Source organism: Thamnophis sirtalis, unplaced genomic scaffold (genome assembly GCF_051295495.1).
Source record: "Thamnophis sirtalis isolate CommonGarterSnake01/CBP01778 unplaced genomic scaffold, rThaSir2_p1.2 scaffold_11, whole genome shotgun sequence".
NCBI classification, from domain to species: Eukaryota; Metazoa; Chordata; class Lepidosauria; order Squamata; family Natricidae; genus Thamnophis; species Thamnophis sirtalis.
This window is the reverse complement of record NW_028261391.1, coordinates 70,373,345-70,400,711: the sequence shown is the minus strand read 5'-3', so window position 1 is coordinate 70,400,711 and position 27,367 is coordinate 70,373,345. Positions and strand designations below refer to the sequence as shown.

At 39.0% G+C, this 27,367-nt stretch overlaps 1 protein-coding gene across 4 annotated transcripts in view; it reads right to left on the bottom strand.

Annotated features, from left to right (window-relative positions):
* Positions 1–27,367, bottom strand: part of LRRC27 (leucine rich repeat containing 27) — a 52,918-nt gene that overhangs the window by 16,538 nt on the left and 9,013 nt on the right. For 3 of the 4 annotated variants that reach the window (XM_087726024.1, XM_087726025.1, XM_087726026.1), the window contains exons 5-8: positions 21,835–21,987; positions 10,243–10,483; positions 7,130–7,261; positions 5,912–6,008 (exon numbers count right to left, since the gene is read on the bottom strand). In XM_087726024.1, coding sequence (XP_087582150.1) covers positions 5,912–6,008; positions 7,130–7,261; positions 10,243–10,483; positions 21,835–21,987 — 623 coding nt within the window. Of the gene's footprint in view, positions 1–5,911; positions 6,009–7,129; positions 7,262–10,242; positions 10,484–16,107; positions 16,165–17,252; positions 17,376–21,834; positions 21,988–27,367 lie in introns of all 4 variants that reach the window. The other variant, XM_087726027.1, reaches the window with a different exon arrangement.

Here is a 27,367-nt window from a genome sequence, read left to right as displayed (position 1 = left end):
TTTCACTTAAACCCCTTTGGGGTTTTTCCTGCTTAGAAGAGGTGGAATCATCATCTTTTCAGGGTGGACCAAACTGTGTAATGGAAAGTAGATGGACCAAGGTCAGAAGTGAGGAAGGCAGAACCAACCAGAGTCCTGGAAAGGTATAGAAGGCCCACCTGAGGGATACTTGGGTTTTCAAAGCCATTGGATTCCTTCCCCCTCATTACTTTCTTTCTGTAATCCTCAAGTTTCTGGTTAGATCAATCAAATAACTAATGATTGAAAGAGTAAAGATGTTTGCACTTAAAAATATAGGAACAATCATTATGAAAAGAAAACCACTTAAAATATTTTTGCCTAGCTCCCTATGATTTTTTTTTTGCTCACTACAAATAAAAACATGCATTTATTTTTGATTTTATGTTTTTCCCCATTCTGCAGATCTTTAGAGTTGCAGAGAATATGTTGTGAAAGTCTCTGAAACAAGCAGCTGCAAATTAAGATGATGAGTGTTTCTTCAGAGTTAAGCCTGTCATTATTCTATACACTGGCAAAGCCCATGAGATGTGAAAATCCCAGCTCCTAAATGCTTTGAAGAAGATTCATTTCTGCCCACAAATGGCCATGATTTAGCATGCTTGACCTAGAACTTATGAAAAATATTTAAAAAATCAAGCAGCTGGTAAGTTACCAAATCCTAAATTTGTGGCTGAAAGTGATACATATAAGCACATTTTTTCCAGTTTATTAATCTTCCATTTTAAAGAATATAGTACACAAAATTAGGATAAGTGAATTTCCTTCAATGAGCACCTGCATTTTTAAAAAAACTTTTAAAGAAAGTATAGTCCACTAATTTGGGGTCCAGAGAAATTTCTGGAAACAAAAATAATGTTGAAATTCGGAGATTTGGTTTACTTCTCTTTAACTAAAAGAATTAAAATACAAAGTTGGGGTAAGGAATGTAGTGGCCTTCAACAGGATTGTCCTTACACACCACATTAACTTCCATACTATTGTCTTAAAGGTTGGGGTTAGGATTTAACGGAAAAACTGAATTTGCAAATCCTAAATTTCACTCATGTTCCACCTCTGCTCTCGATTTTAAGTCACCAAATTAGGGAAGAAAGGTTTTTATTTTTATATCAGTTTCTGAATTACATATTCATCAGCGGTTTATAAGCAAGACCTGGCAAATGCTGAAAGAAATATAAGGTTTTCAGATTCATTCAGATCCCTAATTGTTCCCTCTTCTTTGTAGTTCTTTTAAATATACTGTTATTTGAAGATACTGAAACAGATCAGATGGTTTTGCCTATTTGCATTATCACATTTTGATGTATATATGATTTGTGTCTGTCTACTGAACAAAATTCTCCATGTGTTTATCTTCATGAAAAACAACAACAATGGGGCAAGAATTTGGAAAGCTTCTTATATTTATTCCCAACTTTAATACATTGTTTATTATTGTACATAATACAAATTATCTTATAACTGTTCGTTTCTGTTTGTATCAATCTAAAGATAGTTTGTCCATCTGGGAGTCCTGTTCCCTCAAAGAAGGTAACACAACCACAGAGTGATAAAATCCAATATGTAATCCAAATTAAACAGCTATCCTGTTTGAAGTTCAGGGCTGCCAGATTCCCTTGGTCTTCCGAGAGCTCCAGTTTCTTACATTAAATCCTCAATCTTTTATTAGGCCATGTAAAATGTGCTACTTGTCTCTGCCAGTCATTCAATAACTTGTTTTCAATTTTCTATTTTTTTGTCTGAGGAAAAAGATTTTCAAATTGTCACTGTTAAAGCCATTGAGAGTCAGAAAGGCTAGCTACTTTACTGCAAACCATCCAGAGACCTACCAATAGATAGTAGCTTAGCCTCTTCTCACACACCGTAAGGATGACTAAAGGAAGATACTAAAGTATGCTTTGCAGTGACAAAGGGCACGGGGCACTCACTGGGCCTATGCGTGCCTCTTTGTGTATACATTTGAATTTGTCTTCCAACCAAGCCATTCAGATCAATGAATTCAGTGGTTTGACACAGCAATCAATCACGGGTGAAGTTAAAGTCTCCTTCAGAAGTTTGATTCTTCATGTTGTCACGAACAAGATCTTCGTTGCTTTCTTAACAATGCAGAAGTGGTTTCTTATTGTTTCTTCTACAATTGTTTCTTCTAAGATTTTTTTCAATTTACCAAACTGCAGCCTAGGAATTCTTAATGATCTCTCGTCCTAAGTTTAGCTTATGTAGCCTTGTTTTTTGTTTTTGTTTTAATCAGACAAAGTCAGCCAGGTCAGCCATATAATCAAGGCAACCATTTTACATCCTATCCAATAAGATTTAGCAATGATATACACCAAGCAGCCTTTTCTTCTGCTCTGCTTATACACCATGACTTCATGCGACATTTCACCTACAAATCATGTTTAGAACTACCCTCTAATTGACTGACAGAAATAGAGGAAATACAGTTCATGTTTGTTCCTTTATGATTTGCATTATTAATTTGATATTGTTGAAGCCTGCAGCCTCACTGCAATTAAATACTATGGTGGCGTAGCGCCCTCTTGTGTTTCCTACACATTCATTCAGGGAAGAAGCTAAGAGAATAATTTTCAAATTATTCATACAAAATAGCCAAACTCATGGCGTTATAAAAGACTAAATTTGGTGTAACTATTAATCTTCTTAATCCTTCCCTTGATTAGTCCCTCTTATTTTTAAAACTAAAATGTGAAGATCAAAGACATAAGGATTTAGTATCCCAACCAATTCTTCAAAATTCAAGGCTCTAGAAATCAATGGAAGAATGTTCTATTATCAACTGATATCCCTATGATCTCTATAAGGGGGGTCTGAAAATTGGACTTTCATTGAACCTGGAAGCAGAAGAAACTCTTTTCTCCACATCAACATCCTTAATTAGATTGGGTTTGTACACTATGCTAAACCATAACACAATGTATTAGGTTTAGACTTAGCAAATTTGATGAGGTCAACACAATTGTTTATGGTAAGACTTATGGCACTATGTGTATCTAAGTGCAGCTTAGTTGACAAGTTATGGATAAGGAAGCCACAGCTGAGCATGAAGTGTAAACAGGTTCTGATGGATAGCTAAGAAAGGGATGTCAAATTAAGTGTCTGAAAGCACGATCACAAATAAACAATTGTGATTGAGAGCCCTGATTTTTTAGAATAGGTTAAGCCTACAGAGTTTTCATTTTAACTTCACTTAAATAGCTTCATTTAAATAATAAATGCCCAATGACTTGGGGAAAAATACTATACTGTACTGCAAAAAAGTTACAATAAAATCAATAAAACCATCATCAAACACTTGGCCCAATCTCATGGCCATAAAATATTTTAAACAAATGAAAATAAAAGCCAGATCCAAGCCCTGCTTTTGAGTCTAGAAGCACCATTCATAAGCTTTGCCTGTTCCAATGACTGCTCATTAGTTGTTTTGTTAAATTATAATAAACAGAGTTACAGCAAGTGGCATTGCCTAACTGCACCCGTAAAGCTAGGCAGAGTTGGACCCTATTGTGGTTTGTTAAGTTCTTGTGCTCTCTGAACTTGGTTCTTTGCTTGCAGACATTTCAGAACCCAACTAGGTGACATCATCATCATCAGTGTTAATCTTCCATGGGGAGCAAACCTAACAGTCGGTAACACTGGTGATGATGATGATGATGATGATGTTACCTAGTTGGGTAATAAAACATCTGCAAACAAGCTACTGAGCTCAGAGAGCATCACGCATCCGACAGTTCAACCTCAAGCAGCATCTATTCTCCTCTGCTGGGACTTTGTTACTTGGATAAAGGACCACCTGAAAGTCACAGGAGCACAAGCCGGACCACAGAGGAAAACTGGGGGGGGGGGGGAATGTAGCTATGCATTATTCCACTTCAATTTTGCTGCTGTCAAAGTGGCCCCTCCTCACCTGATCTCCAGGAGTAGAGGAAGACTTGACTCCTTTCCATGAACTGAGGGACTGAGGCTCTATTTACAGGGTTACAAAACAAAGAGTTTCTCTCTTGGGAGCACGAGGACAGATTTCTCTCTCTGGATTAACTATAACATCCAGCCTGCATTTACTTCAATTTGGCATCAGTAAAATCTCAGGAGACATCCATCAACCATCCTATTTTAAATTAAAGCCCTTCTGTTCCAACGCCTCCAAACAGCTTGGGCAGCCACAGCTTTTGAACAGCTCTGCGCAGGATGTTTTGACACCTACTGCACACGTGGGTTCTGGCTGATGAGGGTGAAGAGCTGACGTAAGTATTTACTTACATTTGCACGCTTCCTCCCAAAGTTCTGGGGGTGGGTAGTCATAAATTAAAATAAAGTTGAAGAAAAAGTTTGCTGTGTAGGTTAATTTCCTGGGGACTGATCTACATGGGGCACCCTCTTGAGGGAGGGAGGGAGGAGACAGGATTAATTCAGGTAGGAAAAAAAGAGAGGGCAGGAGATCTGAAAATGTATTTTATGCAGCTATCACTGCTGTAGCATATTTGTTCTACTGTTCCATATTTTATTATCACTGTTATATTAGAACCAGATTCAGCTGCAATTTTAAATGTGTATTCTGAACATTTGCATTTTCACATTTTAACACATTAAACACATTTAAAATTTTATTTTTCTGAGGAATATCACTACCTTTTTCAAATACATATAACACCTGTGAATATATATTGGGCTAACATATTGCTCTTATCAGATGCTGATATTTACCATTGCCTCCATCCCCTACTTCTTTCTCTCTTGGGTGTGTGTGTGTCCTTGGGTGAAAACTCTGGTTATGGATCTCAAGATCTAACCAAACTGAACCTTTGGCACTAGTCAGCCCAAGAGGCTCTAAAACAAGGTCTATCAAATTAAATTGATCCAGATATTTTCACAGAAATACAAATAATTCATTCTGGAGGCAAAGATTCAACAAATTAAGGACAGAAAGATAGCTAGGGCCTCGATAGCCAAGGTGGCGCAGTGGTTAAATGCAGCACTGCAGGCTACTGCTAGATCAGCAGGTCAGCGGTTCAAATCTCACCGGCTCAGGGTTGACTCAGCCTTCCATCCTTCCGAGGTGGGTAAAATGAGGACCCAGATTGTTGTTGGGGGCAATATGCTGACTCTCTGTAAACCGCTTAGAGAGGCCTGAAAGCCCTATGAAGCGGTATATAAGTCTACTGCTAAGTCTACTGCTATATTGATGAGATGATTAGATTATCCTGAGATGCCTTACTCTCCGAGAATTTTGCCAAAGTCCTAATTTTTGTGCTTTCAGCTATTTTCAAGACGTTCTCCACATCTCATCATCAAAATCAAGAATGCATCTTTTCCATTTTCTATGTGAAGACCAAATCAGATGACCAGCTATTCTACAACTGATGATTGTTTACATAATTAAGGAAGTATAAGTTAAATAAGAGACTATAGTTGTTCAGAATGGTCTCGCACATCATATCATAGGATTATTGAAGGTCCTTATAATTTGGGTCACCAGAGGTCTTCTCCTAAAACAGGGGGGGGGGGTCAAACTCGATTTCATTGAAAGCCGCATCGGCATTGTGTTTGACCTCGGGAGGCGGGGTGGGGGTGGCCAGCTATACGTCACTCGTGTCAGGGGTGCCTGTGGTGGCCCAAGAGCTCTGCCAGTAAAAATGAGCTGTTTCCTGGGTGGCCCTCTGGGTCGGATCTAAGCACCCTGTGGGCTGGATCCGGCCCCCAGGCCTTGAGCTTGACACCCCTGTCCTAAATACACAATTCAGCTGTGGGGAAATAACTGCCATGAAGTACAGTACAAAGCATTTAGGCCAGGAGTACGGAGAACCCCAATATCCATATTTCACTATGAAAACCAGCAACATATTTTTGTAGAACAAAATCATATGATGATACATACCATTGTATTTCCTTTTTGGGGTGAATATGTATATATTCCTTTCTTTTCTCTTATCTTTCTGGACTGTTTTCTCCATTTCTGAAGAACTTCTTTATCTCTTCAAAAACATTTTAAAGGTATTTAACATTTCACCACTAAGTCACATAGTCAATATTGGAATTAACTTTCCAGAAAAACACCACACTTTGAAAATCATACTGGAATTTTATTCTTGAGCAAGTGTACATAATATTTTTGAAGATGAACAATCACAATAAAGAACAATGATTCTATTTCTAGATACTAAATATAACCCATCATATGTTGTGTGTATACATGGACATTCATACACATATGGATTTAAGAGCAGCTTTGGGTTATTCACACAGCTGAAATGGCTAAATCTCCCTGATTCAAGCTTCGGTGCTGTTCAAAGAAGCCAGTGCTTTTTGGCGATCACAAAAATAGTGAAATTAAGTATATATCTGGTTTAAACTTTCAAAACCGAATATGAAACAAGAAAGCAAAGATGTCAGTTTATGCAAGTCTAATATTTTCCTGCGCATTCAAAGTCAGGATGAATTTAGTTAAAATCCTGCAACTGTGAAAAAGATGCTGGACAGAAGTTGTGGAAATATTGCTGAGAGGCTATGGTGAGAAACAGTAGGAATAGAAATATTACTGTCTACACACCCTAGCTATCATTTCTTAAGTGAGTATGATCTGGTTCAAAAGTTTGTTTAACATGTTAGATTTTCACTGATCCTATTTTCATCCTGTGAAAATGCAGACTTGGAATAATAAGGGGAAAAGTAACAGTATGAAGGAACTGAATATTGAATTTGGCAATGAAAAACAGGAGAGGCGCATAACAATCTTCCTTCTGCTTTCCTGCTTTCCTGCACTAGAAATAATCTTCCTTATGGATTTAAAATCAGGGATCTGCTCCTGTTATCAGTGGCATAAATCTTTCACTCTGCAAGTAGCAAAAGCAAATCAAAGCTGGAAGGAGACTCATTTTTAAAATGAAAAGCCAGCTTGTTTTTCTGTCAAGTAGTAACATCGTCTATATTAGGGCTTTCATATATTTAGGCTGCAAAAATTCTGATGATTGTCAGATGGCAGAAAGATAATACAGAAAAAAAAAACTCTGCCACCATCTAGCGATCTAGATTTCTGCAACCCATATTTAGTAAACTTATTTACGCTAATTTTGTTGAAAATAATTATAACACTTACTTTCTCCGCTGTTCAATTAAAGCTTGTTTTCCCCTCATTTCTTTTAATGCTGCCAATCTGCACTCCTCTGCCATCTTACTCTGGATTATGAAATCATATGATGAAGCAGCAGGAAACAGACTCTTTTTATCCCTTTAAAACAGACTTCTTAACTTCAGTCAATTATATTTGTCATCAAAAGCTATGCAGAACAACACAGTAATTGAACAAAAAATCTCTATAGTCATCTCTACTTTCTTCAGGCTTTATTTTTTTTTTAAATAAAAGTCTACTTCAGAGTTACTACTGTCCCAGATAGACACCGGTTTAACAAAGCAGACTTGAGAATTATATCATTCCCATAATCCTTTTTCTGTTTGGTTCTCATCTAATTTACATTTGTTCCTTGCATTTCCCCCCCCCCCCCCAGAAATTTAAGGTCATAGTTTCTTAGCATGATTGTGTTAAATTGAAATAAACTGTACATGAATTATAAATATTAAAACAATAAAATTGGTTTGAGCATAATGTGGAGTTTGTTTGTTTGTTCTTTAGGTAATTTACTCTTAAACATATTTTTTTTTGCCCAGTTTTGTATAAACCATATCCGGATTTTTTTGGGGGGGTGGTGGTGTTGACAGAATTAAGAAAGCACGCGCAGGCTCAATTCAACTACAGTTAGTCATTATTTTACAAGGGAATTCTTTATCAGCTTCAGAGGGACTGAACAATGACCAACTTTGGGCCCAAACCATCTCTTTCTTGGAACTGAACTGTTATGTTTTTATTGGAATTAAGAATTAGATTCTTATGAAGATAGCAGAAAATACAGGAAGGCATTAGGAAGTGGGTGTTGGTGAGTTCTTCTTGATGCCTTCAAACTTAACATGGAAATTCTTTAATTCACATTAGATCTTGGGTACTGTATATGGTCATTTATTCAAAAATATGTATTCCATTTCCTGTAACACAAAACATGACATCCAATCCTCCACCTCCTGAATCTTTGAAGGAAAATCTGTTGCTATGTTCTCTCTGCCTCTGACCATCAAAATCACAATTTTAGGTTAGCTCTGTTGCTTTAAAAAAAAAAAGCCCAGAAGATTGCATGCTTCAACCAAGGGGATGCCGTTTCTCATTTGCTTTGCAAAAAGAGTGAGTAAATTGAAATTTCATAACATTTTAAAGATTGTTTTGGGATTTGTTTAGATTTAAATGCTAAAACAAGGACTTAGAAAATTACTCTATTTTCAGCATTTCCAAAAATACTTTATGTATAAGATATGAGTGTCTATTGAAAAATTAGTTGCAAATTTCTATTCTCTTCAGGGTCGTGTTTCAAACCCAGCATTAACAGCTGGTAGCTATCTAAATGACTTTACAATGGGAACGGCTTTGAGGAATTAATTGTCCAAGTACGTATTATGGGCTTCATTTGTTCCTGGCTTTAGATTTCAATTCTCATGTTCTATGTAACTATGTGATTTATTATCATGTAAGCTTTTATAGTTCCTGGTCCACTAAATCTTATTATGAGAAAATACATCTGTGAGTCTTTAAGAAGCACCCTTGTATTTCATCAGTTTTACTGCAAAGCAGATAGGGACACGAATCGGGAACTATCTAGATCAGGGGTGTCAATTTCATTGAGGGCCGCATCAGGGTTGTGTTTGACCTCGGGGGCCAGGGTGGGCGTGGCCAGGGTGGGCGTGGCCAACCTGACATCACTTGTGTCGGGGCACCTGTGGCAGCCCGAGGGCTCTGCCAGCAAAAACAGGTCCCTGGCTCTGTTCTCAGCCTCCTGGCGCCCTCTGCCAGTTTAAAGGGAGCCCGAGAGGGCTGTGTGCGGCCCTCCCGAGCTCTGCTTTCACTGGGAAGGGGCACCGCAGGCTGGTCCTTTGCTGGCTGGTCCTTGGCTGTTTTTAGGGCAGCCCCGCAGGCCATTTCTAAATAGCCCGTGGGCGGGATCCAGCCCCTAGGCCTTGAGTTTGACACCCCTGTTCTAGGTGACAACTGGCCATTTCTGTAATCTTTTTTTCATTTACCTCTAAAAAATATACTGCTAATTGGTTATATTTGTTGTAGAAAATGACTGTTATCTATTTTGGAGTTTATATATATATCTATATATCTATAAACTATATATATATATATATATAGATATATAGATATAGATAGATAGATAGATAGATAGATAGATAGATAGATAGATAGATAGATAGATAGATTAGATAGAGAGAGAGAGAGAGAGATGGAGATGGAGATAGAGAGATAGAGAGATAGAGAGATAGAGAGAGAGAGAGAGAGAGAGAGAGAGAGAGAGAGAGAGAGAGGTGTGTATAATTCACAGATTCCCCGAATGTGAAATTGTACAGGCAATGTCAATTGTCTCTTTGCTCTTCCTAAATGCTGGTAGTTGACATATGGTTACAATGGAGCCTGGAATTGGGATCATAAGTCATTGTGTTTGTAAGTCAAGGCAGCACAAGACTGGACTCAATTTTATGGCTGTTCGAACAAGGGTCATAAAATGAATCAAACCATGTGGTTGTTAAATGAATTCATTTTCCTGGATATACATTTTTTTTTTTGCTGGAAACTTGAAATTATTGCAAATTGTGGTCACATGACCATGGAACACTGTAACTGGTCCTGTTTTCGCCAAGAACTTCCTACCAATTCCTGTTATTCATGTAGTCGTTGATAGAGATGTATGGCCATCTATTTTTGGAACCAATTATAAGGTTTATCACTAGAATCACTGGCAGAAGCGTTGCATGAAGATATTAAAAGTCTCTGAAAAAACAGGAAAAACCCACCCACAGATAATTTTAACGATTGATTCAGAGGAGGAACGATGATACCTGGAAGATTGCTACCCTTTTAAAATTATTATTTTTCCTTAGACTGATACAATAATATCATAATGGTTGTGGAAATTTTAAAATTCCATTCTTGTTATTGTGGCTTTAAAAAGAAAAGCTCCTAATTTCCCCCTGGGTTTTCTAGATTTGTACTACTTATCATGCATTTTTTGAATTTAACATACTACAGTAATATATAATTTACATTAGAATGCAAACTGTGAGTTACCATGAATATAAAAACATAAACTGGCTTATGTGTTTTATTACCTTGATGAAAGTATGGATGATTTGCGAGAAAGGCTTTCCTTTGTCCTGGTTCTCCTTAACGTAAGCAGAGATTCATTGCTTGATATTTTGTCTTCAGGATAATCTTGTCTTTCATCTTGGATAAGTTCATCCCGTAGCTTCTTAAATCGAATCATCTCCTCCTCATTGGGCCATCCGTCGGACAAATCCAAACTGGATTTCATGATGTCTGCCAAATTTAATTTTTCAACAGGAGGCATTTCTATTGAAATTAAAAAAAAAATGCTTTACACTCACATAGATGGAACCAACTGGGAAGGGAAAATAGCAAGAAAGTTATTTTTTGTTCCTTTTGGTTTAGAAATACATATTTACACCCTCTCCCTTCCTTACTGTAATGTAATAAGCATAAAAAAGAAAAGAAAACTGGAGCCTCACTAAACCCTCAGTTCAATAGTGCAGAGAATGAAAATAAAATATGCATTTTTCTTGACTCAATCACTTTGGTTTATGCATCGGCAAGGGTGTGATCATGTGATGCAAATGTGCTCAGAATCTCTACCCCAGTGAAAAAACCTGAATTGTCAGATTTTGATTATATTTAAGCATTTTTAAACTAAATTAAATTAAATAAACCAAACTTCAAAGTCCTCATTCCTGACCAATTCTTTTATGTCACTGAATAACATATCTTTGACTGCTTCCCAAAATATGAACATTAAAATAGTAACCTCCAAGTACTGACAGTTTATTTTCAACCCCCCCCCCCCAACACACACACTTTTAACGGTTAATGGTCCAATTTGCCCCGTTCTTTTGCTTCCAGTAATTCTATTAATGAAATAATGGAAATTCTAAAAAAAAAATCCCACTCCTCTTATTCTACTTCTTAAAAGTAGGACTATTCAATTGGGTACCACTCTGCGTCCTATAAATTTGGATTGCAACCAATAAGGTAGATATGATTTCTAATGTTCTCTGCTTAGATTTCAGAATCTGTTGGGGATCCAGCAGAAGGCCCTACATATGTAATACATCTTATCTAACCTTGAGATGGATTTCAAATACTGCCCTATTATTAGCAAATATATCTTCCGCCACTATAGTTGGAGTAAGGATTATACATCTAAAGCACGGGTGTCAAACTTGCTGCGTCTCGTTGCCGCCCTGACATTTCATTATGTTTTTCCCCTTTGAGGAGCTGTGGTGGGCGTGGTCTGTGTGAGACGCATCCGGCCCATCGGCCGCCAGTTTGACACCCCTGATCTAACACATCTTAAATTCTGTTGAAACATATTGTGACACCCTCTTCTTATGCAGGTGGCTCTTAATGTACGACCACAACTAAGCCCAAAATTTATGCTGGCAAGTGAGACAGTTGCTAAGTGAGTTTTGCCTCATTTTACAACCTTTCCTGCCACAGTTGTTAAGTGAATCACTGCAGATGTTAAGTTACTAAAACAGTCGTGAAGTGAATCTGGCTTCCCCATTGACTTTGCTTGCCGGAAGGTCGCAAAAGGTGCTCACGTGACCCCTCATGACACGGCAACGGTCATAAATACGAGTCAGTTGCCAAGTGGCTGGATTTTGATCACGTGACCATGGAAATGCTGCAAAGGTTGTAACTATGAAAAACAGTCATAAGTCACATTTTTCAGGGCTGTTGTAACTTTGAATAGTCACTCAATGAGCTGCTGCTAAGTTGAGGACTACATGTTTGTTATGCAGCTAATTTGATTGGACGCAAAAGATAATCCCTGGTTTCCTAATATGCTTTTTTGAAGTTTTCCTAGGAATGTTAGAATGGGAAATGTTTCCTATCCATCACGTACTTTTGTTAATGCAGGGCACTGGCAAGAAATGATGGGGTTGTGTAGAAGAAACAGGGTGTGCGTTTTGTTGAGGATTAAAGTCTGGGTATTTAACTGAAGCTGGAAAACTCTGGATGCAGAGTTATATTTTATGCCTATTTTGAATCCCTAACTGACCAAACGTGCTCAGGTTGCCCTCCTGGAGGAACCCTGGATGCTCTGGAGTTGACAGATTCACAGACCAAGTTGATAGACTATTTCCGTCCTAGGTAAATTGTTGCACTGAAAGTCAATACAACGCAGCCAAGGGAACCTCGGCTCTACTGAAACTCTGCTTCTGAGTGGCATTTCGTATCTTAGTTTTGGTTTATATTATGTAAAATACGTCATCCATTGAAGCCGCACAGCCAGCAAATGCTGGACTGAATGCAATGTGCGCATTGCTATAAGCGGTCTGGGGGGGTCTAGAGGTCCACTGAATAGAAGAGAGTCGAGTCGAGTGGAGTAGACTATTCTTTATTGGCCAAGTGTGGCTGGACATACAAGGAATTTGTCTTCAGTGCATAAGCTCCCAATGTAATAAAAGCTATAAATGACAAATCATGGTCATAGTCATCCTAAAAATATATTATTCATCATAAATCATTAGATACACCTGCAAAGTGGCTTATGGGATTGTAGGTAGGCTCTGGGAATAGGCCTTCCATCCTCCTGAGGTCAGTAAAATCAGGATTGGGGGCAATGTGCTGACTCTGTAAACCAGTTAAATCACTGTGAAGCAGTGTATATAAGTCTATTTGTTTACCAACTGTTTGAAGTTACAATAGCATTAAAAAAAGTGACTTACAACCAGTCCTTGAACTTATGAATGTCAAATCACTACAGTCAAGTGATCAAAATTCAACACCATGTATTTACAGGAGTTGCAGTTACCCAGTAAGCCTCCAAGAAGCAAAATCAATGGGAAAAGCAGGATTTGCTTAACAACCCCGTGATTCACTTAACAACTACCATGATTTGCTTAACAACCATGGCAAAAAAATTGGCCATGACTCACTTAACTGCCTTGTTTAGCAAAGGAAATTTTGGTTCCAGCTGTGGTCATAAATTGAGCACTATCTGTAGGAGGTTTTTTGTTTTGTTTTGTTTTTACAGACAGATTCAAGGAAATACTTGTATGGAAAATAAAACCTAAGTTCGTAATTATCGAAGCAGAGCTGGTAATTATGAAATAGCTTCATCTTTTCAGGGATGCATAGCTTCTTCCAAATCTTCATTTAGCCACTTGACTCAGATAATTATATTAGTGCTTTTTATAAAATAATGTGCATTTCCTTTCACAGACTTGGGATCTCCCTGCCTGACTCAGAGGAAACATATGTTTTCTTTAATAAATACTGTACTAATTAATAAATCATATAACCCATATGAAGAAACACTGGACTACAATTTGGATTCTACAAGATGCATATAAGACACAGCAGACTCCCCATGTCGCTTGAGAATAGACCAAAAGAGATGTGTTTCTGCTATATTAGCCTTTAAACACATAAACTTTATATACATAAACATGCATACATCCAAGCTATGGAAAAAAACAAAAAACCAAGAATCTGAAACAGGGCTCAAAAGCCTGTTAGGAGATATCAATGAGGATATATACTAAGAAATCACAGCCCTATACCTCTGATTGCCAATTTCTGGCATTGGGGTATTAGAAAAGGTTTGGAAAGAAATAAAAAGAGGTAATTGCACAGTAGATCTTAAAAGAATATGCTAACTGCGCTTTTCTTTGCCTTTCTAGAACACAGTCTATTAAGGTAAGTGATTAAAGGTAAGGTTTGCTATATGGTCTCTACTTTCTGGTACGAAGCTGTGCAGACAGGCCTGTTAGAACAATAAGCTTATTACTCTTTTTACTCTTAAAATGCAAATGCTACGCTGTGTGCGTGTGTGTGTGTGTGTGCACATACAAGTGTCTTCAAGTCATTTTTTGATTCGTGGCAACAGGCCTGGATAAGTGACCACAGGTTTTTTTGGCAAGGTTTTTTCAGAAACGGTTTTTGTTTTTTTTTAAAGATATGGTTTGCCGTTGCTTCCTTCCTAAGGCTCAGAGAGACTCACTGGCCTAATATCACTTAGCTGGCTTTGTGCCTAATATGGAACTAGAACTCCCAGATTCCCAGTTTCTAGCCTGAGACCATTCATGACATTGCCATATGCTTAATTTTGCATGCATGATTATGCCCTGCTGTGTCCAACAGAAATCGCTGGGAGAGTGGTGTGTATAAACATAAGAAACGGCTGTGAACAATTAACAGAATGGAAAACAAAAGCCTGAGGAGGAAATATGCATCGAATAAAAGGTCAACATGCTCAGCTAAAATAGTGAATGCTGTTAGCCTGAAGATATCACCTAAAACATTTGGCCTGAAGTTAAATTTTTCCTGCTTATAAAATGCCCTCAAGGCTGGAAATACTCGTGTATTGTGCATGAAATCCTTGAAAGTTTTGATTTCACTCTAATTAGCCTCTAATTAGCCTCTGGGGTTGACAAGTAGCTACTCTTTATTCATTTATGAGTATCTGTTCATATACTAGAATACAAGGCAAAATAAGAATTTGACCTTATGCAACCCCTATTCTTCATAATAACATTTGTGATTTTGGTCTTTAATAGCCTCCTTCACTGAACTAGCTATTCCCAGCATATTTCCCAAATCTTCTTTCTGGGTAAAATTCTATTACCTTTTATATGCAATATTACATAGCCTCCCCCACCCCCACCCCCCAATCCTCCCATACTATTAGTGCAAGATTTTCTTTCCTCCTGCAAAAAAACGAGAAGGAAAAAATGGGAAAACTGCATGATGTTCTTTGATTGGAAATATTGGAAATGTGGCTTCTGAATCAGTCCCGTTTATGGAATTTATGGGAAAAGTTGGCAATCGGCATTTCCCATTTTCTTGGTTGAAGTTTGAAGTTAAGAAAAGTAACGTTGGAAGAGAGGTCCAGTGTCTGTGCCATTCTCTTGATCTAAATACAAAGCTCAGTAAAGACATCACAGCAAACAAACCACGTACGTATCAAATAAAACAATTAGTCAATCGAAGAATTCTACCGAGTATTTGAAAGTACAATTTATTTTTACATAAAAAGCTGTACTTATGTTTTATGATCATATAACCATCCAATACAAGATTTTCAAAAATACAACAGTTTTTGAAAACAAATGTTACATATGCATAAAAAGATTACTATTACAGTATGTAAATAACACCCAACTATTTCTTTACATTCTGATATTTTACAATGTATGTTAAGATAGCAATAAATGTTGCAAACCTCTATCACATACAATAGGCCAAAAATCTGAAGATGATACACTTTTTTAGATTAGTGAATAACTTTTCCTTATTTTCACGGCATTTTCAAAGCTCCAGTTTCCAAAAACGTTATTTTGGTGGCAAAAAGCATATATAAGAGTATGTTAGCATTTTTTGCTCTACAGTTGTCATGGCTTAAATCTTTAGAATTATGTGCTTTAAAGGCATTCTTTAAAAAACAAAACAAATCCAACAGCAAACAAAAAGAATTCAACAAAGAATGTTAAAAATGCTAGTTTGAGCATTCATTTCAGTCCATTCTAATTTTTACTATGTCAAATACATTTGTTTAAGTGTTGTAAGAGGCAATGCTATATAGTTAATTGGCAAACAGATTAATCAGAGTTATTAGCATTACATTGCCACAGTACTACTGGTAAATCATATTTGATATTGCAACCTGGCATAAACTGTTTTAAAAGCATGTTGTATAAATACAACAGTAATAAAGTCAGTCAAAATGATCTTTGTTTTCTGCTAAATCTTTTTGTTGTTGTTTCTATAACAAGCAATATGACAGGCAAAAGAGGGCATATTTCACATTGAACCTTTTTTTAAAGAAACAACCTTTAAACAGGCATTATGTGCTTTTGACTTAGAAAAAAACCACAAATATCAGTTATGTATATTTTAATAATCTGAACACTATTTAAACTTAATTAAAAATAAGATATTTTCTGAAGTGCTACCTTTACTGGACACACTACTGATTCTTCGAGCGCTTCTGGGTTTAAACCGAATTAAATCTATAAATCACAAAATTAAAAAATAATTATGTTATTTGTGAAAATTGAATTTTTAGGGATCTAAAATATTTGAAACCACAGGGTTAAATTATTAGTAGTTCTGATCAAGCTGTTTTTACCTCTTGGGAAGGAACCTCAGTATTTCAGCTCCCAGGAATTTTAGTTCTTTTTAATAGGATAGAAGAAGATAGTTATTCCAACAAAATATATAGCATCCAGGGTTGTAGGGGGAAAAATAATATAAAAGAAGGAACTAGTGTAATGAAAGAATATTTGAAACAAAGCTGAGGACACCATCAAACTAGAAATATTACAATATACAAAGTATTTTTGTGCTACACGTACAATTTCTCTAGCAATTTAATATAATTTGATTTATAGATATACGGTGATTTCTTCAAGAAATTATTTGTTTCTTTAGGGCAAGGCAAGACATTTGGGGACATTATCCAGCAAATGGCTTTTTAACTGCCCAAAATGAATCTGAACAGTCTTTAAGGGCTAAACTGCAATGCTAGTATTGGATCTGCTATGGATGCGTGTGAACTGATTTAGGCACTAAACCCTACCTCCTGCCCAATGAGGTAAGTTGGGCTGAGAGAACATGATTGGCCCAGCCAGCTTTCATGCTTAAAAAAGGACTGGAACTCAAGAGTTTCCTGACTTCTAGCCTGATGCCTTAACCTCCAGACCAAACTGGCACACGGCTATTATGACCATTCGCTGTCAAGGCTATCAAGGCCCTTCATCCTTCTTCATGTTCCAATTTCATTATAATTTTCTAGTCCCAAATGGGCCAACTTTCATTAATCACATAATTAGCTTAATTTTAATTTCTGATTTTGGGGTAAAGGTTTACTATAACTTTCTCTACTTAGAGGCAATGGGAAAATTTTTATTGTTTCAAGTTTAGGAGGGAATTGGAGCTTGAAAAAAACGAACCTGTGATAGTGGTCTAAATCATAGTTTTGAGTAGAGTATTTGAACTAAACCCTTATACGATCTAGATCCAGAAATACCGTAGATTGAAAGGAGTCGTATCAAAATGATGTTGCCCTCCAATGCTAGTAGTGCTCTACTAAACTCACTAAAGAGGCTCATCTGTTTCCACAAAGCGTTGAAAGCTTTCCTACGATCAGGTGGTCTGTCACATTTTTTCTTGTATTCTCTAACAATGGCCTTTGCTTCTTGTTCTAGCGGAGAAGGCAAGTCTGTGAAATACAGAATTTCAACATGTATGGGCACATGTTACAACTACGCTGACACACATGATGATTGGCTACAATTTTTTTTAATGAATATCCTTCTTTGAAAATCAATAAAACACACCAGAGGGCACGTAGGACGAAAGTTGTGCAAAATACGTGCCTTTTTTTTTTTAAAAAAAAGGACAGTACATGTATATTAGGCAGTTGTTTATTTAGAACACATCTATAATTTTTTAAAGAATAGAATTACTGATGCTCTAAAGTAAGATCACTATAGCATAAAGACCAGCTTATTTATTTTCTATATAAACTTCAAAAGATATGGAATGTTACATTATTTGTAAAAATCTGTATGAGTTTCATGAATATATTCTCTACCTCAACTGTAAACACCACTCAGGAGCATTGGATGAGTATAGAAAACAATCAGTGTCCATGTCATGGTGTCCAATGCAAATAAATACATAAAAATCGGAGTATAATGGTCCATATTAAAAATGGTGGATATGGCACAGTATTACAGGATACATATTTTTGTGTCCTTTATGATTCTGCTGGAATAAGTCCTTTGTATACTGTTCTCTCTGATTAAGCTGTACGTGGAAAGGATAATGGAATGTGCTTGTTAAATTCATTCCATGACATTTTTGCTGTCTTTTACATGTAGCAGGCAACTACATGTACAGACGAAAAGTTACTTTGTTTATATAAGAGTTACCCTAAGATTTCAAAGCCCTGGATAATTAAGAGTTCTAAAATTTTGGGGATAGTCACCAAGCAGCACAGAAGCCCTAGTTGCAGTGATTTTCCAAATAGTGTATAGAGACTTGTTGTGGCCTGGCAGGAGCCGTTGGAGCTGCCGCCAGACTCCGACAGCGAGGGGTCTTATGAGTCGGCCTTGGAGGAGGTGGAGGACCCTGGACAGGGTGTCGACTCCAAGCAGGGCGAGGAGAGACTGGTTGGCCACCAGGTGGTGGCAGAGCATTGGATCAAAGGGGATGTGCAGGAAAACATTTGGGAGTTGTTTCAGGATACATGCAGACGAAGGGCTACTCAACGGAAAGAACAACGGAGTAACTACAGGAGGTGATTACGAGCAGCTGATGCTGATTAAGATTCTCTCCTGATTATAAAAGGGACTGCTTGTGCCACGCCCTGGTTGCAGGAGTCAACGTTCTCGCTCATGATTCAGAGAAGCCAGCTTGGATAAGTGATTTGCTGAGAGAAGCTTGTTTAATTGCTGCCAGAGAGCTTATCTCTTTGTTTATTTTGGGCTTGCAGCCAACAAGAGTCTGGACTGATTAAAACATTCTTTCATACGTCTGTTTTTGCTTTCGTTCCTGAACGGAGAAGGGGGGGGGTCAGAACAGAGACTATACTATAGACCCGTGATGGTGAACCTATGGCATGTGTGCCAGAGGTGGCATGCAGAGCCTTCTCTATGGGCACATGTGTGTCAGCCAGCTGTTCTTTGCAGGCACTGGAGCACCAGAAAACGGCCTGAAAACAGCTCCAAAAATGGCCAAGAAACAGGCTGTTTTTCGGACCATATTCCAGACTGTTTTCAGGCCATTTTCAGGCCATTTTTGCCTGAAAACGGCCCAAAAAACAGGCATGCGCACGCACGCCAGCTGATATTTGGGTTTCCAGCACACCTTAGCACGCGCATATGCACGAACATTCTGGTTTGGGCACTCAGTGCAGAAAAGGTTCGCCATCCCTGCTTTAGACTGAGGAATATTATCAGGGCGAAGTTGCTTGCTGCCACTGCAAATCCTCCAATTCTAATTCTACATGAAAGTTTGGTACATAAAATACTAGGCAACAGAATGCAGATGCTCCACAAATGTTATATTCAAAATGATTTATTATATCTATTTATCCAAATACATTTAAACAGATCTTTAAAGATATTGTGATAGATTACAGTTATTATTCTCAACCAGTCTTGCTTCAGAAAGTTATGGACTGGAGGGGTTGGCCAGTATTTTCCTCTCTGAATGCATCTACTGTTTTGCTTTCATTTACTCCCAAAAAATCAAATCATTACACTATTTTCATGATAGATTAGCTTGACTTTTTTTTCATATAATTAAAAAAGGGATTCAGTTAGCCATTCATTGACAGTTTAACCAAGAATTCAGATTGTTTAATGTGAAGCCTAAACCCAAAATATGAACCAATAAAATAAAGTAAGCCTAAATATTAGACAGGCTATTGCAATATTGCCTTGATTACAGCACATTGATTGTGTTGGGTATGGACAACACTCTGAATTTTTGACCCTGAATTAACTTTTTAAAAAAACAATTTCTTTGTACTGAGGACTATATAATTCTTTTTCCTTGATGTCAAAATACATTGCTTTCTTTCAGATGATCAACTACAGTTCAATTAATAAGATAATAAATGAAAGCTAAGTTATTGCTAGCACATGCTGAATAATTGAGAAAGTCAAAGAATCATAAAAAGAAGTCAGTATATGATTCACTGATTATAGAACAGTCTTCAATTGTTTCAATCATGTAAAACGGCGGAATTTGTTTGGAAATATGGGAACCACAGAACATTTCACTGTCCTCATACAAAATCTATACATAGGTCAGGAAACCAGAGTATGGAGAGGACATAGTGAGAGACTGACTCCAGGCTGGCAAAGAAACGAGAAAAGGTCACATACTCACCCTTGTTTTACAACCTATATATGGAGTAAATATTGAGCAAAGCTGTATTGGAAGAAGAAGAGTCTCTCTTTGAAACTGGAGGAAGAAGAAGAAATATCACTAACCTGACCTATATTGAAGACACTATTCTGATGGCTGAAAATGTAAATGATCTGTAAGATGTAGCAGTAAAATCAAGGAGCACCCAAAAAAATGAAATTAAGATTCTGGGCTGTATCTATACCTACGGAGATCAGAATTTTCTGGCAATAGTTTTCCCTGTAACATTCTATGAAAGTCTTGGACTTTGAAAAAAGCACAATAGAAAGACTAATGAGGCTTTTGAACTTTGGTGTTGCAGAGGACTTTTGAGAATACCAGAGATAGCCAAGAAAATGGGTGGGTGGGGAGGAGGGGGAGATCAAATAAACGCACCCAAAATATAACACAAGAATTATACTTTCAAACTTGCAGGATTCTGTAATTGCAGCTTTACAGTAAAGCAGAAGCAACTTTATTGTATTTTTCTTGTCTGAGCTCACCTGGAAGTTTGATATTAAGAGCTGATGCGGACTTGATGGCACCTAACCAATTAATCAATCAGTCATGAACAATAGTTTTTAAGTCAATAAGGAATGACTTAAAGTGACTGTGTTTAATCATTTCATTCATTAGCACTCCAAGAGCAGTTGCCAAAATTACCATAGAGTCTTAACTGTATGCCATATGCACGGAGTCCTCGTTAGGAGCTCAAGCACAATAGGTAAAATATGAAGCACAAAGCAGAATACGTTAGATCTGTTATTATCTGGGATCACGGAAACCCTACATTTCACAGAAAACCTTATATACTCTATAATAGCTCCATGGTTCTCAAAGGCAACTGGAAAGTTCTATACACACGCACAGGATTCTTATGCCTTTTTAAGAGAGTACATCTCAGTGAACTATAACAAAAAACTAGAATGAAAAAACAGAAATAACCAAACAACAGAAATAACAAAACCAATATAATCTCCTCTTCCTCCTTCACTGCCCGTCAAATGTATTATTGACTCCTGTTTAGTTTCTTCAATAAAAATAGGTATAAACATTTTGTGCCTTAAATGGAAATAATTTCAATTATTTATTTATTTACATGATTTATTTGCCCACGCATTTCATAACAGACACTCTGGACAATGGATTAAAACGAACATTACACCCTACAACTCATGAGGTCCAAAATTAAAACATTAAACCAGGGGCGAAATCAACTTACCTTCACAAATGTGAGCGTGCAACGCTTCACTCACATGCACCACCTACACACATACACAGAGCCTTCCGTGCATGCGCAGAGCATCAAAAATGGGACGTGATGATATCTGAGTGGGTGGCGGAGCTTCCCACTGCCACCGGTTCGCCCAAGCTGGATAGAACCAGCTGAACTGCACCACCGCATTAAACTCTAAATCACAAAACTCAATTCAACAGCAAATCTCAGCTAATTTCCTGCCTCAAATATCAAGAAATGCAGGGACATCTTTAAAGCCTTGCAAAAGGTTACCCAGGTGGGCCCACCAGAGGGACAGAGAGCAAGTGCACCCACAGAGAAAGCACAACCTCTGGGTCCAAAGAGAACACAAAAGTTCGATCACAACAGATCACACATGCCTCCACTGCAAGATTTGGTGGGCTCAGCAGAAACAACGGGAAAGACAGTCCCACAAATATTTTCCGGTCACTTGATGCCATTTCAGTTACTTAATTAGTTCAATACGGTTATTTCAAAAGCGTGCATTAAAATATTACTCTACCTGGAGAAACGGACTCGGCATACTCAACATTTTGATGACAGTTCTTTCGGAGGAAGCACAAAATGCACGACAGGCCCTTCTGTATCACTTCAAGAGGGGGAAATTCCAGAGGGCAATGCCTGAGATTTAAGGCTGTCAGGGAAGCTACGTTGCCTGCCAGAAGAAGAAAGCCAAAGAGGCAATGTTAAAATGGTTTAGGAGAAAAAGATCTTCCTATTATTATTATTTAAGTGATTACTTAACTATAAAGTTACTTAGAAACAATGAGACTGTTGGGTCTGCAAGAAAATACACTTAGGGCATTCAAGTTTTAATACGTTTGTGGAAGAGCATGAAGGAAGAACGGCCCCTTGTCTCAGGCTCTTCCACAGCAGCCAAAGCTTCATAGAAAACGGCAGCTTTTGTCCTGTTTTCTGCTAATCCCAGTAAGTGAGGACCTCAGCAAACATTATTTACTTACTTACTTACTTACTTACTTACTTACTTACTTACTTACTTACTTACTTACCTCCTGCTTTGTATATCAAGCACACAGATTTTACCCGGGATAAGCAATTTGAAGAAACTCAGCTCTAAGCCAGAGGTGGCATTCGGCAGGTTCTGACCAGTTCTGGAGAACCGATAGCGGAAAGTTTGAGTAGTTTGGAGAACCGGTCAATAGCACCTCTGACTGGCCCCACCCCCATCTATTCCCTGCCTCTCAAGTCCCAGCTGATTGGGAGGGAATGGGGATTTGGCTGTAACCTTCCCCCTGCCACGCCCACCAAGCCATGCCCATGGAAAGGGTAGTAAATTTTTTTGAATCCCTCCACTTTCCCAAGCCATACATGGCAACCAGTGCATGCTGTTCTAGGGGCACACAAAACCTCTCATGCTGCTGCGCTTTGTATCAGCTAAAGCTTCCAGATATACTTTGCAAGAGCAGCCTTATAGATTCACAACTGAGGGTCATCGGCAAACGATAATACCTGACTTCAATTAACAGATTAAACCTCAGACTCATGTAGATATTAAAGAGTAGGGGCAAGAGCATGGAGCCCAGAGACACACGTCAGATGCCTCCAGGTCAAATTCTCCTCCCAGCCACTGAAAACACTGAATACTGCAAACCCAGCACTGCAACACTGTGCTCTCATTGCTAATTCTCTTAGGAGGATACCACGATATTAAAATCTGCTGAGGGATTACGGGGGACTAGGAAAGATGCAGAAACAGGAGAAAGAGCCAGGCATTGCAGCTTTCATCACCACAATTAAATGCCTAATATGGGCTCCTATTTACGCTTGCTTGGATTTACTCTTCAATTTTGATGAACAACTTGCTCAGAAAACCAAGAAGCGCCTTAGGACAATGAGTGAAAAATCCAGCACAGGGTCCTCATCATAGGCTCATTCCAGACTGCCATCAAATACTTGGAAAACAATCTAAAGTCCTTCTGAAATCTTGCAAGGTCCATTAATTGCCTGGAGTGGGCTGGCTAAATGGGTCCCACTTTCTTACACTGGGGAGCCGAAACGCTCTGACAGGGCAAAGGACCAATTAAAGGTAGTCTTCAATTTACAGCTCATTTAGTGACCATTCAAACTTACAACGGCACTGTAAAGTGACTTATGACTGTTTTTCACACTTATGACTGTTGCAGCGTCCCTATAGTCACATGATCAAAATTCAGGTGCTTGGCCGTTGGCTCATATTTATGACGGTTGCAGTGTCCCAGGGTTACATGATCCCCTTTTGTGACATTCTGACGAGCAAAGTCAACCGGGAAGCCAGATTCACTTAACAACAACGTCACTCTTAAAAACTTAACTGTAGCAAAAAGGTCATAAAATAGAGCAAAACTCACTTAACAAACGTCTCTTCTTAACAACATACATTTTGGGATCAACTGTGGTTGTAGGTTGAGGACTGCCTGTATATCATCCTCCACTTTCAAATCAGGTTGCAACTAATCTATGGCCCAAAGGGAAAAGTCTAATGGGCAACCCTGGTATGTGTCAGGCTCCCCAATGGCTCCAATGCCCGTTTTGCAGCAGAATCTAGCAGTTCAAGGAGAAGGTCCCTTGTGCAGCAGGGATGCCAGTGGAGAAGCAATTGCTCTCTAGAACTCACCTTAACAAAACAGAGTAAGAGGACCACAGAGCTGGGAGGGACATTGGAGGTCTTCTAGTCCAACAGAAAACCCCATACAGTTCAAGACAATGGTTGTCTAATAATCTCTTCTTAAAGGCTTCCAGGGATGGAACACCCACAGCGCCTGGAGGCAAGAGGGTCCTTCAACCAGAAGGTCTTCTTCTGCTTGATTATCTGAACAGCAAAAACTCTGAGAATGCCACCCCCTCAGACCCAAGTTCTAAGATGCAGGAAGATCAGGTGCCGGTGGCTGCAGAGCCTAGTGATTCAATAGCCACCGGAGCCAACACTGATATCCTCCCCTCAGACGGCACAGGGCCCATCCTTCCTTCGCTAATACGGGTGCCAAGAAGCAGCACCAACTTCAGAGAATCCTTTGGCCCTTTGGCAACGAAAGGACCTTGTGAACAAGCAGAAAGATGCTGAGCTTGCAAGCAAGCCCCATGCATCATTACTGGCAACTACTGAGCAGGAAATGTTTCGGCCGAGTGTGCTTGGCGGGGAGAAGAATTAATCTATGCAGGCGGGACTCCTTCTCTTACTGGGAGCAACTTCGGTATCTTCATTTGTGAATCCCCGTCCTTGGTTTCTGCTTGTTTTGACCTTGGTGTTGTTTCTGGCCAAGCATCTGACCCGTCCCTTGTACTTTTCAAGGTATTCTAAAGTAACGGATTACAAACTGCCTATTTCAGAGGTGGGTTACTACTCCCGGTTTGGCCCGGATTGGGCAAACCGATAGCAGCGGCGGCATGAGGCTCTGCCCACCCACCCAGATGCTTCCACGCATGTCCCTTTACGCACCTAAACTGGTATTTTAAAAATTGGCAACCCACCACTGGTCCATTTGGATTACACCTTCTCCCCTAGCCTCTCAAGTAAGCTGTCACGCGCACACACATATTCTTTCTCTTGCCTCCCCTGCCTGCCTGCTGCCACCTACGTCCAGGTATCCAGCTTCCTAACGCTTTTTTACAAGTCCTGCTGCAAAATAATTGTTCATAAACTTTATGTGTGTCTGTGTGTGTATATATATGTTCCTGTACAAAATCTCTGCAGGTTTGGACCCCAATTGCCTGCATTACGCCAGAACTTTGCCTGTCTACCGCACAAGCATTTTATTCTTACACTGAAGCCATGACACACACACACACACACACACACACACACACACAAAAGCCATTATGGGTGACACCTGTCACCATCACCACCAACTCAATCCTGGCTTCACAGCTGAAAATGCAGGTGGCAAATCTATGGGAGAGGACTTCTGCCCCCCCCCCCAAGCCCACCCCCCCACAGCAAGTGGGCTGGCTCACTTATAGTCACCTGTGGATGAAGGTAGTTCTTGTTATATATTGGTCTGGTATTCAGTTACAGCAGCTGGAACCTATCCAGAGTCTGACGACCTGATCTTCAATACCAAGAGGCTGGGAGATAGGTGGCAGTCCCCAAATGTATCCTCCCTGTGACTGGTTCCCCTACTCATATATATCACACCCTTGCTGGAATTACTCTCTCTCACCTTAATTTCATCTCCACACTTTCCGCTTCTTAGGCTAAAGATCATATGTATGTAATCTCCCAAGGACATGCTTTCCTCACCCATGGCAGATGATAAAACCTCTCTTCACCGCTCCTGCCCGCTCAGACGTTCAGCAACAAAGGTGGTAAAACAATTGTAGGTCACCATCCCCTCCCTTTACCACCCATTCTTCCCAAAATATCAGCCTCTCTCCTCCAGCCCCCATACAGATAGTTTAATAGGGTTGTAAATCACATTAAACCAGTCTCCTCTAAGTCAGTCCCAGGCCATGGACCATATAAATGGGAAAACGAAAATAGAAAAGGCCCAGTGAGACAGATGCAACATCAACCTTCTCATTTGGTCATAGAGGGCAAGTAGCCAGAATAGCTGTGGGCCTTGGGTCAATAACAAGCAGTCCTTGGATGTGATCTACTTCTACCACTCCAGCTTTCTCCAGATAATCCTGAGGCCTAAAACAACTATCAGTGCTCTTTTGGCCAGCCCGTCCCATTATCCAGGTAGAAAAGAAGTTATTCCAAGATCCAGTCTGGGTTGGTCACTGGGACCATAGCTTTACTCCTCCGAGCTTTCAGACTCATGCTGGAGCCCATCCTATGTGCTTGCGGTTATTCTATGAGTCATATTTATGTGGTGTCTTCCCATTGGTCGATTGGTGTGTTGATGGCCAGCAATTGGCTGTTGTTTCCTTGTGCTTCCAAGTCCTCGGCTTGGAAACAGCCAATTGCCGGCTGTTTCAACACACCAATCGACCAATAAGAAGATACCACATAAATACGACTCATAGAATAGCCCAACATACATCTTCCAGTAGAAAGAAGTTCCTTGAGGATGGGCTCCAGCACAAGCTCGAAAGCTCGAAAGAGTAAACCTCTGGTCTTGGTGACCAACCCAGATTGGATTTTGCAACATTATCCTGGGACATGCATATTCGCGAGAAGTAGCAAAGTTCATATGTGAGAAGTAACACCACGCATATATGTTCTTCTGCATAGGTGCAAGGACCAGGCCGTTTGCTCCATTGTAGGGTTATCTATGAGCCAGCAAAGTAGAAAGCCACAGCTGCTGGTGAAGCTGATCCTCACCACCTCCTGCTGCTAATTCCCAAGACTATGCTGTGCTGGCTTCCATCGATAGCTGCTATATATCTGTACATTCCACCACTGCTGCAGCTGGGACCAATTCCAAGCAAGGAAGATGTAAGGTTTTTTAAAAAGCTATTTAAAAAATAAGTGCACACAGTCCACATCTTTAAAAGCAAGCAAAACACCTATAAACTCATGGATATTATCTTAGTGTCTTAGGAGCCTCTTCATCCTAAAACTAAGCAGAAATTTCCTAATAGAACAATTAATCAATGGACCGACTTGCCTCCAGAAATTATGGGTACTCTTTAACACTGCAGGTTTTTAAGAAGATATTGGACAATGATTTCTATGAAATTATGTAGAGTTTCCCGCTTGAGTTGGGGATTGCATAGAAGATCTCTAAGGTCCCTTCCAACTCTGTTATTCTGTTATTCACCTACTTTTTCTCCTGGAGCTCCACATTATATAAAGGAATTTCTTTTAATAGGCAATGAAGGAGACACCATTCAGTACCAATTCTGTATAGGTCCTTGTAACATAGATACTGATACAACTGCCCTACATATCAAACAGGCCCTGAAAAATATATTTCTATTCCTACTGCTTGGGGTATGTAACTCCAGAGATTGTTTTTCACGGATGTCTCCACTAGAGGGCAGGCAATCCCCTTATCTTTGCTGTATTTAATGTTTATGCTATTTCTTATAGATTCCAAATTTAAAATGTTGTTTTAATCAACAGCGTACACTGTGAAAGAAGGGTCTTCTCA